At 41.3% G+C, this 16,357-nt stretch overlaps 1 protein-coding gene across 1 annotated transcript; it reads right to left on the bottom strand.

Annotated features, from left to right (window-relative positions):
- Positions 1 to 3,472: 3,472 nt before the first annotated feature.
- On the bottom strand, positions 3,473 to 10,490 carry zmynd19 (zinc finger, MYND-type containing 19). Its single transcript, XM_033647332.2, has 6 exons — positions 10,236 to 10,490; positions 8,450 to 8,509; positions 8,250 to 8,356; positions 7,351 to 7,491; positions 5,378 to 5,558; positions 3,473 to 5,197 (listed from the first exon to the last, which is right to left on the bottom strand). Exons 1-6 carry the CDS (start codon positions 10,284 to 10,286, stop codon positions 5,054 to 5,056), a joined length of 684 nt encoding a protein of 227 aa, XP_033503223.1. The 5' UTR covers positions 10,287 to 10,490; the 3' UTR covers positions 3,473 to 5,053.
- Positions 10,491 to 16,357: the final 5,867 nt, after the last annotated feature.

The raw sequence follows: 16,357 nt of genomic DNA, 5'->3' as shown, positions 1-16,357 counted from the left end.
GGACCTGCTCCCTATGTAGACATAAACACCTCTTTCTAAAGTAACAAAGACATGATTCTTATTTTTAGCTGATTATACACTAAAATAAACATACTTATTATATTATATGCCAATATATTATGCCAATATATCCTCCTGAATCCCACACACTGGACCTTTGAAGATGATGTTTACTGATGAACAGACGACTCCAGAGATACAAGTGCACACAGTTTTAAAAAAGGCATAGTGTGTTTTAAAATGATGACCCTGTTGACACATATACATGTTTTTCTGTCATGCTAGCTACATAAGTACATTATCAGGGTTTAAAAAACAACAACTAATTAACAAGAAAATCAAATTAACCAAAAGTTTTAATGGTGGCAAACAAAAAAGTCCAGCTTTGAGAGCAGTGAAGCCACCAGTCCACAAACTGAGTGGTAAATGAGCTTTGACAGCAGTGGTATCAGCCTTCACATCTTTGGGGACAACATACAACTCACCATTGAATCAGAGGGGGGGCAGTGATGGAGGAAATTGATATCTGACTGAGCAGTCTGTTGAACATAGCATAAGTGGAAGATCAAATATCAAAGTTCCTGCAGCAGACATATAGATGGCTTCTATGTCTGCATCTTTCAGCCCACACCTCATCTATTCAGAGAAACAACTGTTAGGGAATGTAAAACCCCTTCACACAGACATAGAGGGACATCAATGGGTCCACAACTAATGATTATTTTCAATACATATTTATCTTTTGATTTTTTTTTTCTGAATAATTGATTGTTTACTTAAGGGGTTCTCAAAGTTTTGCCAGACAACCACTGGCTTTCTATAAGATGTCACTCCTAACCTGACAGATGGTTGTTAGGGGGGGTGCAGGTTGAAGCAGTGGCTGAGTAGCGTATGTATATCATGTCATGTTCAGGGGCCACACAAAATGCTTCTGGCCTATCACAGGCCTGTGGGGTGCACTTTGAGCAGCTCTGGGAAACAGTGCCATAATACTGTGAGAAATATGCCATTAAGATCAAGGTATTCAATGTAACATAACATAATGCAGAGAATCTTTACATTTGAGAAGCTTGAATCAGCAAATTTGTACTTAAACGATTAACCTAATGAAAATGGTTGTTGATTGATTCTCTGTTGATCAACAATAGACTTTTATTTTTCTGACAGCTAGGATAAATTTTACTGTATCTGAAAAAGAACAGATATACAGTAACTGGTACCCCCTCACTTTAACCTCCCCTATTTAGCATTTATAGGTGTTATGTATACATTTGCAGCTGTAGGTAGATATGTTAACTATACCTCTCTACCAACATCTTCCTCTCCCTTCTCTCTCCTACAGTACACACACACACACACACACACACACACACACACACATGCACACAACTCACCTCCTGATGCTTTCCTTATTGGTCAGATACACAGGATGTAGTTTTATACAGTCCATGTCAGCAACAGTCATGTTTACAACAACAAAGTCACTATATAAACTTAATATCTCACTGGAAACAAATTTAACATGTCAATAAAATAAATATTACTCCTGACATCACAATACTTGTGTAATAATTATGTAAGCATAAAGAACAGACATCAGTAAAGGACACTCGCTGTCCACAGGTCGGCTGCCTCGGGTACATTTTAAAATAAAGTGTTAGACTACATTCATACAGTTTTCATCTTAGTCTGTTTTTTACAGTTTGCTGTTAGCCCAGCGAGCTCAGTGTGCTTGTGTAAACCACGATTGTAAACCATAACAGCGGTGAATGAGAGACTGCGGACAGAGCAGATTAAAACATTGCTTTCTACATGCTGAACACATGTTAATAAAGCACTGGCTTTTTACTGGTGAGGGTTTTAATGCACTTACTTATAGTAACAAGCATAGTTGTCCTCAACTAGAGTAATATTGAAGTTATACTCCCCTCATCTGCACTGCGGCCTCTCTACTGTTGTCTGACTCACTCTGTCGTGTTTGTGTGTGTCTGCGTGTGTGTGTGGAGGTCAGCATGCAGAGAGCAGGAGCGAGGCTGCAGCACGACGATACCTGAAACCAAAACTTTAAAAAGTAACAATGAAAAAGCCGACAACAGCTGAGCTTATATATAGCACAGTCTTCATTAATTTACCCCCAGGCTGTTTGATACCGGGTCTCGGTACCAATCCCTGGCTGGGCCACTTGGATGTTGCTTCTGGGCCGCACGTGACCCACGGGTCGCCAATTTAATAGGCCCGCCTTAGGTTGTCTGGTTTCACAATATACCTTAGTGCTAGTTTAAAACTCACAGCTACAGCCTATTAAAGTCAGTTATGTCAGCCTCCAATTATTTTCACTCAGGGATGCCAGCTATTGTATCAGGGTGACCATGGTCCCCACTGGCCCCCCCTTGGGGTCACCACTGATGATAATAACATAGAGACAGTGCACAATAACAGACACTTAAAATATCCTTATAGTCACTTACAACTACATTACAGACCATTCATTAAATATTTTAGTTATTATAAACACTACATGGGGTGATAAAGTGTTACCAAATAAATAAATACTGCAACTATAAGAATTTCTTTTTATATGTTAGAGTCTTCAGCCTGAAATAATTGATTTTCATTTCATCCAATCAACTTTTATTTATCCAGGTTCTTCTGTTACCGAATCGTTAAGCCAATTAAACCTAAATGAATATGAAACGAAACGACTCCACATGCCAACTCCAACAAATGAGGTTCATTTTATTTATTATCATTTTACATTGGAAAAGCAACGGTCAGTTATCCCCCCCCCGACTGTACTTCCATTCACATATTGTAGCTCTTTATTCCTAGGTGATTAATGTTTATATTCTTACAAAACAAAAAGGATTTCAGACACAATCTGTACACTCCAAATCCAAATCACACCCCTCCCTTTAACCCATCTATGACAAATACGCTAACATGGGAGCCAAATTTTTTTAGTGCAGTGTTGAAAACCTGTTCGCACACACACATACAAAATGAACAATCAACGAGTCGCATGTACATCTGTAAGTGACATGCTTTACCAAGTGTCTGGACTCCTCACCTAAGACACAAGAGGACACATTAAGCAGGTGTGCATTGTAGGTAATACAAGGAAGGCAGGCGATTGAGGATAAAGGTGACACAGAGCACTTGGACTGCTGTGTCTCAGAAAACAAAGCCAGGAAATGGTTCAGTTCATAAAACCACTCTCCAGAACAAAATTTGCCAAAAGGGTGTGTAAAGGGGGGGGATTCAAGTTTTACACTCCAAGACGTCTCACGTGGAAGATTTTTTTTTTAGTGACAATGATGGTGTGCAGTGTTTTCATGGAAAATCTGGAAGGGCAACACTGAGGAGGACTCACTCAGGATCAGGAAAGAAAATAATAATAAAGTAATGGGGTTGAAATGTTCAGTCCCCCTCCCTGCCCAAAAAGATGTGACATAAAAAGGTCCCATATTGTCCACTTTTTTTTTTTTTTTTTTTAATAACGTTTGCCTTCAAATATCACCAGGACAAAAAACATGTTTCACAATCAAATGTTTTAAATAAATATAGCTCCATTGATAGAATTTCTTCAAAAAAATAACCCTTAGAGCAAACTCTCACACAAGAAACTGAGCGCTAACCCCCTCCCCGACCCCGACGCACACATACCATAACCCTGCAGGTGCAAAAAATACAGTTGAGAAGACAGGTGACTGTTAAAAACCAGCAAACTAAGACTGACTGGAGGGATTTAAACCGGTGTGCCGAACTACAGGTCATAGTAGACTTTGGTAGAAACCATTTCTTACACTGTTTCCTTGTGATCATCGGAAAGGTTTGACTGATACTTTGTGTCTTGTGAACATTAAATAAATATTTTGTGATCACAAGAAAGCAGTTTCTTACATCATGACCGACGTCACAAGCTTTATTTCTGTGGGATCATGAGAAAAAGGCCTGTCAAAGTACCAACGCCAAGAACAGTTTTTTAGATAGTAACTGGAGAATTTTGAGGGCAAAAAAAAAAAAAAAATCCAGTTACTTCAGGTAATTAAAACTTTGTACCTTGTCTTAAACAACAAAAATTATAGAAAAATAAAATAACACGGGTCAAGAAAGAAAATTCTAGAAAAAATTAAAGCCTTTTTTTGGCAGCTACTTTATTATAGAACAGTGAAAATATTTTAACCCACCAATTTTTGATTAAATATGAAATTTAAAACTGTGTAATATGGCCCCTTTAAGAAGAGAAAAGACATATATTAACCCGGCTCGTAACCCATGTCGACCATTTCAATGTCCTTCAGTACATATTGGCAGCACATACACATACATACACAAGCATACGCACTCATACACAACCCCACACTCTCAATACTGGTAGTGTGATTCAATCAGTGAAATCTATCTGATGTGTGTGGTGGTTGGCTGCGTGGGGAGTACGGCAGACAGGGAGGCGGCTAAGGTGTCGATGACCATGAAGACAGCAGCCGTGTGCACCAGAGAGGTCAGAGAGGGAGCAATACAGTGAAAAGGTCCATGTCCCATTTGTGCCGGCTGAACGACGGGTACTGCGGCCCCTGGGTCCCCCGTTTGCACAGACGTCACCAAACCCAGCGGCTGGGTGGAGGAACAAAAGTGGATGAAGACAACTGTTCATTTTGTGGTCCAAAGAAGCTTGTCCAGTTCATCAACAAGACAACTTTTTTCCCCCTCACATACAAAACCATAGCAGCAGGTAGAGCTCGAGGGTCTCCCTCCTCGAGAAAAATAATGAAAAACAAAAATAATACCTTTCCCCGCCATCCAGCAAGCAAGCTATGGAGAATTACCAGTTCTGGGAAGTGGCAGATGTCTTTTTGCTTTATTCCCCTTCCCCTCCTCCATCTTCTTACCCCCTGAATCCAAACCATCAAGCAACCAACATTGTCCTCTGTCGTTAGTCTCTTGTCAGCGATTTCCCCCATTTTGCACTTCAGCCCCAGTGTCCCCACCCACAAGTCTAACCCTATCCCCCCCCGTTCTCCCTCCTCCTCTGCCGGGCGAGGATGAGGGCAGATCATCGTTCGGGCTCCGACTCCAGGGCCAGCACCCGCTTGCGCTCGCGACACTGCTTCTTGTGGGCGGGCCAGTCCCTCTGCTGGCACTGGGAGCCACAGTAACGCGCCACCTGGCAGCGACCGCAGATGTTGAACTCCCGGAGCTGTGGGAGTACAAGGCACATCATGTTTGGCTCTGGGCCTGTCTAATGCTTTGGTAGAGTGATCCTATGTAGCAATTTTGCCCTACGAATCAATGTTGGTATAATGACACTTATTAAATTAAAAAAGTAACTTAACTACACATTGAATTGATAGTTTCATATGGATGTTACAGTACATACCCTCCTCTCAATGAGTGAACAAGGAGGATAATGACACTCATAGTAGGTGCAGGAGCACTCCTCTTCCTCCACCAGCTCCCCGTTAGCGTTGTAGTAGCGTGTGCGGCTCAGCTCCAGATACTGCTCCTCCACAGGGTCGGCTGGTACCTGCTGGATAGCCAGCCAATACAAAGACTGCTCTCTGGACAGTTTCGAGAATATACAAAGAATTATTAGACCCGTACTGCACATTTTACAACAAATATTTATGAATAAGCTGTAAGAAACATTATATATTGGGATTTTAAGATGAAAATACACCAAGCAGTGGCAAGTACAGCCTGTGGCTGCTTTGAGCTCAGTGAGCTCTGGTCTTTTGATTCTGCGGCTAAGTGCAGGCAAACTAAAAGTTGGGAATAGTTTAATTTGGGTGGCGGATTGCAGACAGAGAATACCTGTAACTTATTAGTGAAGCAAGTCCTGTGACATGGTGACCTATGGTATGAGGACTTTCTTCCCGGCTGAAACACATGAACATGCCTCCTGCATTTCACCACTGCTTAGTGTGTTCTCAGCATTAACTTTTATCTATAACTCTAAATACTGTTAAAGGGTCAGCTAACCAAGAATACAAAATTACATTTTTTTAAACTCATTTCAAACTAAACTTCAGTCAGTCAGTCAGTCAGTCTAACATATGCAAATTTCAAACGCCGGTCAAATTCCCGGTGTGTCGCATGATTTACATTGTATAACTTCAGCAGCGCGCGCACACGCACGTGTGCAACTCACGGACTGGGCGATGTGAGGAAGGGGACCTCAGGGACACAGTGGTTTGGGTAGGACAACTAAATGATTTCGGCCAGAGAATCAGGTTCGAGAGAAAACTTTAAATTCCAATGCAGGAGGTTCACAACAAGTGTGTATGTGTGTGGTTCTGAACTAAACAAAAGGAAAAATAGCTTTACACTCAATTCTTACAAATATGGCTTCTCACCTTAATCATTCATGCACACACATCAAAAGAGAGAAGGAGAAAGTTGTTAATTGTCCGTGTTAAATTTAACTGCAGAGCTCTCACTGCTGCACGGTGCTGCTTGTAACTGATGAGGCACAAGTCCGCGTGCCGAAGATGCGAATGTCCGCGCGCTTACTGGCGGGCGCGTCCTCAGCGCTAAGGGCTTTCGTCCAGGCGACCAACACCATGTCGGCCGTATGGAATTTTTGTTTATTCAAGAAATTATCCACAAATGCTATACACCAAGAATTATTGTTTTATTCATCTATGTTTTTAATTATGTATGCCTTTTTTACTTATTTATTTTAATACTGTACCTGAAGTTATATTTGAGCAAAAAGGAAAATGTTTCTTAACCTGTGTCACTTTTTTGTGTGTTTGTTTGTTTGAGATCATTATTGAAAAGCTGGTTGTATCTTGGTTAAAATGTTCTAATGAAAAAAGAAAGATATAAAACATTGCAATATCTTGTGTGCTGTAAAGTGGTTTGAAAAAAATGAAATCGGAATCGGCCAAAATCAGAAGTGGCCGTCCAAACACTGCAAATCGGAAATCGGGATGGGCCCAAAAAATTGTAATCGGTGCAAGTCTATTTCAAACAAAACAAAAGACACTTCATGTAAGCAGAGGCCAGTGTGATGCTAATGCAATGATAATGTTGTGTGACCCACAGTAAAAACTTTTGTTTCCCAAAAATATCAGGATACTGAGGAGAAAAAAAAAAACAAGTTCATGTCCTTTTTTCTGAGCAATTACTTATATTTATTTAGGTTTTCCTGGGAGAAAAAAAAAGTTGTTATTGTCAGGTCCAGGCGAAGCAAGGTCCCCAGTCAATAAGACTAAAAGTAACTAAATAAGGTTTTACCCACAGGTAAAACATCTGGCTCGTGCAGTATTGTACATTGCTACACAGCTACAGAATCATGATTTGAATTTAATTTTTCAGCCTTTAGCACTGGTATAGCTGCAATCCTACCTCTGTTTGCTGGAAATCTCCTCCGGCTTGGGGCTCCAGCCCACTGGCACCAGTCGCAGGTTGTCTAGTCGGTTGTCCACCGTCACAGAGTTGATGTGGATGACTTGAAAACTGGGAGCGATGCCTCCTCTGTGCTTCTCCCTGGGTCAAGAAACATATTCATACCATAGGTCAACCACTCTTTTAGCAGTTACAAAATAACAACAGCTCATTACTATGAAATCTACTCATGTAAATGTGCTAGCAAGACTGCTATTTGCATATTAGCCACTTCCTTGTTTATCTGAACACTCTAGTCATGTGCAAGAGGAGCATAAAAGGACACAAGCAGACCCCTAAGACTTCATCTGAGCCAAAAAAATTATCTGTAGCTCTCAATGGTTTTCAAACATGACTGTGGAGCTCTAGGGACAAGGCTCAGTTTGTATGCTGCTAAACATGGTATATTAAACTATACTATGCCAAATGAACATGGGAGATAAACAGCACTGGATCCTTGTGACGTAAAGCTTAACTGATAGCAGTAGGAACACTTTTTGAAGGACAGTGTCAGCTACTGAGCACCAGCCTGCACTGCTAAGAACACAAAACAGTATATCTTAGAATATAAAGCACTACGACAGATGCATGTGAAGGTTTCCACACTTTTACTTGTTGCTGTAAAGAGGCCTCCTCAACCTTCATGTTGCAAGTTTAACTTTTTTTTTTAAATCAGACTATTACACCAATTCTCATCTCTATTCAGAGGTCATGTTCAAAATTTTTAAGTTGATTATGATTAGAGGATCCCATCAAGGACACTTTCACAGTAAGAATGCTCGCCTACGCACAATCTTAACTCCAGATGCTCCAACAGAAAAAAAGCATTTATTCAACACCTGATATAATGAAGTACTCACCAGAGCAGCTCATGCAAAGGCCTCCCTGCCCAGCGGCCTTTGCCGATGTCGAAAGCGTAGGCAAAGATCTTAGCTCCATTGCCATCCGCATCTACCTCCATGCGCGCCTGGAAATGGGATAATGTAAAACAAAATGAACATTTGCACTGTCAGAAAAGTGGTAAGAGCAATATTGAAGCATCCGAATCCCAGAAGTTTACCTCAAACGCATAGTTTTCCACAAGTGGTATGTCCTGCTCATCAATCAGTGTGTATTTTGTCTGAAATGAGAGAATGGAGAATAGTTTCATGTTGGCAACCACAACTCTTACAGGAGCTATCTTCGTGGCATGCTTTAACACAATGACAACTTGTTAAAACCTACATTTTAGGACATTTACAAAAAAATGGCAATGTGGAGGAGGGCCTTATAAGCTGTTTGAGTAGTCTTAAACTTTTTTACTGCAATAATTACATAATAAATAAGCAAAATAACCAGTAAATGTTTACAGACTGCAACCAGTGATCATTTTTAAAATGATCTGATAAGCCAGTGCTTCTCTACTGCAGAGCCACCACCTGTTATTTAGTTACAAGACAGCATGGCAATTTATTGACTAACCACCTCAAACCAGAAAAATTAATCAGTTCCAAATGTGGCTTTAGTTCATATTTATGCACAATTTAACTGGCTTGAACAAACTTGCACAGTCAAACAACAAAACGTGTTTGCAGAGGCCACAACAGTCAAATATGATAAGCAGTTAAAGGTATGTTCAACCTCCTGTTTGGAGATGGGCTCTCCACGTGACAGCTGCAACACTGACATAAACACCATCGTAAACATTCACGTCATCAAGAGGAAAATAAGCATAACAAGCTGCTTTTGAGCAAAATAAACTTTTTGTTTAATCTGATTTTTAAATATCAACCACATCTGGACAAGAGGTGCAACATAGTTATGCTACTGAACACCAGAGTCTCGTGTCGACCATTTAAGATACCTGAGCTCTGTCAGTAGGTGGGACTTGCAGCTGCATGTGACAAGATAACAACACAGTAACCCCATGCTACACTGAGCATGGTACCACACAGCACAGGGTGGTGGTGTCCACATACCAAAAGGTCGAAATATGCAATGTGACACTTTGTCACCACTGCCAGACTATTGTGTGGATCTTAACAGGAATGACATCATGTAAATAAGTTGTGTGGCTGCTGGCTGGTGCCCAGGAGGACTGTCACCCCGCAGGGGGTCAACTGAGTCCTTACAGCTCAACCAAGACCGTTTATCCTGAGTGGGAATGTCTTGTGACACGAGCAGCCCAGGAGCATTTCTTGACCACCATACAGCCATACTTTAAAAGTCCCACCAGAGTGGAGCGATAATTATGTAACTTAAACCAAGAAACCTTACAAGTTTACAGCAGATAAAGAGTAGTTTGCTGTCCTGCCGGTGCGTTGTCACGTTGCACAAAAGAATCAGTTGATGGAGCATGGCAATGGCTTCCTCATTAGCAGACACTTCACCGTGTAATCCAAATAACACAGCTAGCGTGGCACTGCCGACTCCACCACCGACTGTTAAAATAATACGGCCAACCGTCGAAAATAAAAACAAACCGCCACCTCCGTTTCAACCCGACACCGGTAACGACAAAATAACGACCTTTGTTTTACCTTTGTGCCAATATTCAACCGTTAAACGTCAGCAAACAGCTAGCTAACGTAACCTGCTACGTGCTAGTTAGCGTTAGCTTCATAGCGAGACTGTGTGGTGGCGGCGGAGGTACAGCAAACCAGTCTGGCTCGGCCGGCTTTTCTAATCCCTTCAAATGCGGCTAAAATCAGTAAAGCTGTGTTGCTCCTACATCGGCAACGGGTTGATAACCGTTAAAGTGGTTGACTAACACCGACGCATCACCGAGAACTCGTTTTTCCATCGTCTTTTGTGATCCCCGCGGGCCCTCCCCCGGCCGCACATGGCAGTCCTGGGATCCAGCTCACCTTCCCGGCCACACGGCCGAGCCGTACGATCCCGAGCTTGAAATCCGACATCAGGAGGACGGGCGGTGGTGACAGACGGAGGCGTAGGATCCAACCTAAGCGGTATTCAGGTTTACAACTCGCCGGGGCAGCCCCTCAGCCCCGCTGCGGTGCCAGTTTGGGTGAACTGGTTGGGTGTTTGCCCTGACTCCGGGTCTCTCCGGCAGCAGCCCAGCCTCGGTGACACACCGCTGCTGGCGCAGGAAAGCCGAGCGAGCTGTCGGGGGCGGGACGGGCCGAGCCACTAATCAGACCGACCAATCAAACGCCACGTTACAGTTTTTAGAATACGAAGCGTTCGATCATGTTGTCCAATAGGAAGCGAGTACTTTTAACGACCGCCTGTTTCAGTTATTACGTCACCGCACTCTCGTGACCACTTCCAGCCATTTTCGCGCGAAATGTTTGATGGCTGGGTGGGACTACATGGAGGGAATATTATCTTTTACCATGTTTGCAGGAAGAGAATTTACAAGAATTTGCTTCGGTGTATTGGTGCATAACATGAACATAGAAGAATTTTTAATTAAAAATAAAGGCAAACATTGGAAAAACCAAGAAAACCAAATATAGAATCGGATAAAATAATAATAAATAAATAAAAATATTACCCAAACTTTGGTGTCAGTAGCCTATTATTGGAGTCAATGGGGTGGGCACTGCAAATGAAACTTTAACCCATCATAGCTTTGTTGTTTCAACTTGACACAAACCTGAAAACCCTTCACTAGATTAAAATATGCACATTACCTGATGTTTGCTGATTTTGTTTTAAAAAATCTTAATATGTGTGCTTGTTTTCCTTGTTATTGGTTTCCAAACAGATCATGGCTCTGTCCAGCAGAGGTTGAGATGCGCCATGTCTGGCTCCTCAAACGCTGTCATGACTGTTCCTTCCTTTATATTTTTCTTGGCTGCAGCCAGGAAGAGGCTATTCTTGTGACATGAAGTTTTGGTCCTAATGGCCTCCTGCCAGACGGAAGTGTTTCAAAGAATTTGTATCCTGCCTTGAATACATGGGAGGGGTCAACCACAGTCTTTCCTGCCCGCCTCTGGATCCTGGAGATGTTCAGGTCCTGGAGGGATGGATGATTGCAGCCATTCATCCTCTCCCTAGAGCTAAAAATGTGCTGCAGTCTGCCCTTATCCATGGCTGTGGCAGCAGATGGTGGTGGAGAAGCTGAGGATGGACTTGATAGCCATGAAAAAGTGCACCCCATTGTCTTCTGCAAGTTGAACTTCTTCAGCTTCTGCAGGAAGTACATCCTCTGCTGTGCTTTTTTGTTAAGGACCCTGATGTTCAGCTCCCACCTGAAGTCCTGGAGCCAAGGAAGCAGAAGTGTCTACCAAAGAGTCACACAGGGTGATGGATGCAGGTGGAGCTGCATTGTTCAGGTAATCCACAACCATCTCCAAAGCCTTGAGCACCACTTTGCTCTGTCCACACCAGGTCACCATGGTCAGTCTCCCACCTGTAGGCAGACTCATCCCCACCAGAGATGAGTTCAGTGAGGGTGGTGTCTCAATATGGCGTTGCTACTCAGCCTTCCCAAAAAGACTCAATGAATTGTACATTTTTAATCCATAAAATTTTAGAAGAGAAAAACTTTTCCAGACCCCATAAAAGTTATTTTTATTTGTGTGATGTCATCCCAGTGGGGGAACACTAATGAGCATCTGCAGTTGGTTACCTACACCTGTATCCAGTCTCCATTCATCCATGCCTTCTACTCATCTGTTCAGTGGTATTTGTCATCAAAGACGTGCTGCAAAATTAGGCTTGATGATACAGAACCATTGAGTATTGTATGGATGAAATAGTATGATGATCATGCACTTACAGGCTACTGCAGGAGCACAAGGAAAGGAAGAGATAATGACAAAAAATGATATATCAAGAAAGGTGTGCTGCTATCACTTACACTGTTCAGAGCAATGAGCTGTGTACTCAGTGGTGTACCCGTCCAAACACATCTGTCTAGTTACGGATGACTTTCAGTTCAGTTAGTAAAGTGAGTGAGCACCATCTGGAGATCAGGACCTGTATTACAGAAGAGTTTTAGAAGAACAATTTTGAATTTGGAAACATATGAAGATTTGAGATATCCTCAGTTATGACCTAAAATAGTAAGTTTCTGAAATACAGTCACATTATATCCATTGTTTGTTGAGTTGTTCAAGTTCCTCAGATTATGAATGTGTTGTTCTTGCTGTCAGGTTCAAACCTTATCAATTTTTGGTTTTCAGACTTTAAAGAAACATGGTTTTCCCTTTAACAATATTTTGATTTATTGGTAAAGTTATGATGATAGACAGCTTCCCAAGAAATCTTAATCCAGTCTTATATGGGAAAGAATGAGAAATGTCACAGACCAGCACCCATTTTCTTTAGTTAATGAATTTAAGTCCATTGAAAGGGTAACCAGAGAAGAGAGAATTTGCTTTTATTTTTGTGGTATTCATTTTTCAAAACTCAACAGGGTGTGTTAAGAGAGAAAGACTGGTGTAATTCTCTTTTTAGTAAAGGCTTGCAGTATTAAATATTTCTATTTCATTATTATTCACTTTAATACAGTATGCATTCATGTATCAAGCTCTTTCACAACAAACCTTTGTTCGTTTTATGATGTGAACACATGCATTTCTTGTGTTTACAAGTTTTTCCCCATTACAAAACAGCTTTTTATGTTGCAAACAATAGCAGCCCTGTGCCTCTGCTGTTCCCATTTTCAATGTGAAATGTGTGGAAACGCACCTTGTCTGAGCCAGAAGGCACGACTCTCTTCTGTCAATCACTCCTATCCAGTTACGCACAGACATGGAGCTGATGGGAGGAGTGGGAGGTGTGTCGTTCCTTGTGCGGGTTTGAATTTCTTGAGATTTGATCTGTTTCCTCCCAGAACCTTTAACAAAAAGTCTTTCATTTAAACTCACATAAACAGTGATGGGATAGAAATGGATACAAAGAGGATACAAACCCATGCAAAGCCTTTTACCTCCCTTGAATTTCAGCCTCAAGTCCTAATTTTCCTCTTAAAAAGTTGACAAGAAGTTAACTGGAAACGATTATTATTGGAACCCAGTGGTGAGAACTAAGCACATGGGTAGAGAGGAGTACAAATATACTAACATTTACAGTTTAAACACTATGTAACACTGGAAAATTAAATGAACATAAATGGAAATTTTCTTCCAATAATATAAATATATCAAGTCAGAACAAGAATTAAAATACGGCACAGTAAATTAATTTCTTTTTCCAGTTCCACAAAATATAAAACACAGAATGTCTGTAGATTCTCATTTTATATGGCATCATCACACTGCACACAACAGTTCTGTTAATTTACCATTATCAGTAGGTTATTTTAGTACATTTTATGGTTGCACCTTGGTGTTGCTTTAGAAATGAAAACATAATTCTTGTGATGCTGGTTGCAGCCGACCTAACTGACTGCACAGTCAGTTCAGTGGAATGGGCCTGGCCACTTAGAAATAAGGGCAGACTGTATTTCAAAAAGTACATTTGACGTTTCCAGGGCTTTCCTAGACAGTGGGTGTTGTTCACTATTTCTAAACAGAGTCGTCTCTGAGGTGTGGCTGCACCACTCATCCCTGGGCACACACACATATGATGAAACTGTGTGTCTATCACACCTATCCACCCTGGAAAATCTGATTATATTTGATTATAATTGTCCACAGTTTTCTCACTATGGTAACTTGTAAACAAAAGGAAAATTCCAAATGAAAGAAAAAAACAGGATAGTTTTTCAATATGAGAAAAGTATTAAAAAATGTGTCAAAAAGAGGGAAATCTACAGTACATAAGTGAAAAGTCCTCATTGAGAAAAGATAGTTCCTTGTCACAGTATGGGTATGACAATTTAATGTTTTAGTAGAATGTTATCATAATAAATATCAGGTAATCATATTACAAAATCTTGTTGTCTAAAGGGATGACTTCCAGAAAATTAACTAATCAAGCATGAATTCACATTAGCTGGGACCTCCAGGCCAAAATTCAGCCTCATATTTTGCAAAAACTGTGGCCACCAAAGGATGGAAAACATTTTGTGGACCAACAAAGCCAGCTATTGAGCTGCTGGTTGTGGCTAAAAAATAATTAATATGATTAGAATTAAAGCTTAGTCTGAGTTTAGTCTAATGCGAGGTAACATTGAAGCACATTTAATCACATTGAAAATCAAGTTGCTTATTTTCAATGTGGTTTTGTATACTGGTGCCATATAGTGATATATATAGCCCTATAGCTTAGATAGATCGACATCAGAAAAATATTGTTATTAGTGTCATGTGAGAAATCTGCATTTGCAAATCTGCATTTACTTTGAATTGATTTAAAATCAAATTATAGACCTGAATGCAAGTTAAAATCATGTCATTTAAACTTTTCAGTTTATGTATGTCTCTTCCATGGATGGATTACTGAATGTGACACAGGGTCCTCACTGACCTAAACCTGCACAATGTCACTCAAATGAGCAAGTACCAACCAGGAAGAGATTCAAAATGACCACAGAGACATGCAAAGGAACTGCAAAAAGACACAAAATAACTACAAAAAGGTGCAAAACAACCACAGAGGGACACAAAATAACCACAAAGAGACACAAAACTACAAATAGATGCATGGAGACTACAAAGAGATACAGCTACCTTTAATATCAAAAGATATAACAGGAAGCTGGACATCTGGAGCCACAATACATACAGTACAGGCCAAAAGTTTGGACACACCTTCTCATTCAATGGGTTTTCTTTATTTTCATGACTATTTACATTGTAGATTCTCACTGAAGGCATCAAAACTATGAATGAACACATGTGGAGTTATGTACTTAACAAAAAAAGGTGAAATAACTGAAAACATGTTTTATATTCTAGTTTCTTCAAAATAGCCACCCTTTGCTCTGATTACTGCTTTGCACACTCTTGGCATTCTCTCCATGAGCTTCAAGAGGTAGTCACCTGAAATGGTTTTCCAACAGTCTTGAAGGAGTTCCCAGAGGTGTTTAGCACTTGTTGGCCCCTTTGCCTTCACTCTGCGGTCCAGCTCACCCCAAACCATCTCGATTGGGTTCAGGTCCGGTGACTGTGGAGGCCAGGTCATCTGCCGCAGCACTCCATCACTCTCCTTCTTGGTCAAATAGCCCTTACACAGCCTGGAGGTGTGTTTGGGATCATTGTCCTGTTGAAAAATAAATGATCGTCCAACTAAACGCAAACCGGATGGGATGGCATGTTGCTGCAGGATGCTGTGGTAGCCATGCTGGTTCAGTGTGCCTTCAATTTTGAATAAATCCCCAACAGTGTCACCAGCAAAACACCCCCACACCATCACACCTCCTCCTCCATACTTCACAGTGGGAACCAGGCATGTGGAATCCATCCGTTCACCTTTTCTGCGTCTCACAAAGACACGGCGGTTGGAACCAAAGATCTCAAATTTGGACTCATCAGACCAAAGCACAGATTTCCACTGGTCTAATGTCCATTCCTTGTGTTTCTTGGCCCAAACAAATCTCTTCTGCTTGTTGCCTCTCCTTAGCAGTGGTTTCCTAGCAGCTATTTGACCATGAAGGCCTGATTCGCGCAGTCTCCTCTTAACAGTTGTTCTAGAGATGGGTCTGCTGCTAGAACTCTGTGTGGCATTCATCTGGTCTCTGATCTGAGCTGCTGTTAACTTGCGATTTCTGAGGCTGGTGATTCGGATGAACTTATCCTCAGAAGCAGAGGTGACTCTGCTTCTGAGGATAAGCAGAGGTGACTCTTGGTCTTCCTTTCCTGGGTCGGTCCTCATGTGTGCCAGTTTCGTTGTAGCGCTTGATGGTTTTTGCGACTCCGCTTGGGGACACATTTAAAGTTTTTGCAATTTTCCGGACTGACTGACCTTCATTTCTTAAAGTAATGATGGCCACTCGTTTTTCTTTAGTTAGCTGATTGGTTCTTGCCATAATATGAATTTTAACAGTTGTCCAATAGGGCTGTCGGCTGTGTATTAACCTGACTTCTGCACAACACAACTGATGGTCCCAACCCCATTGATAAAGCAAGAAATT

Source organism: Epinephelus lanceolatus, chromosome 19 (genome assembly GCF_041903045.1).
Source record: "Epinephelus lanceolatus isolate andai-2023 chromosome 19, ASM4190304v1, whole genome shotgun sequence".
NCBI classification, from domain to species: Eukaryota; Metazoa; Chordata; class Actinopteri; order Perciformes; family Serranidae; genus Epinephelus; species Epinephelus lanceolatus.
Note: the sequence above shows the minus strand (reverse complement) of the source record. Positions and strands in the feature narration are given on the sequence as shown.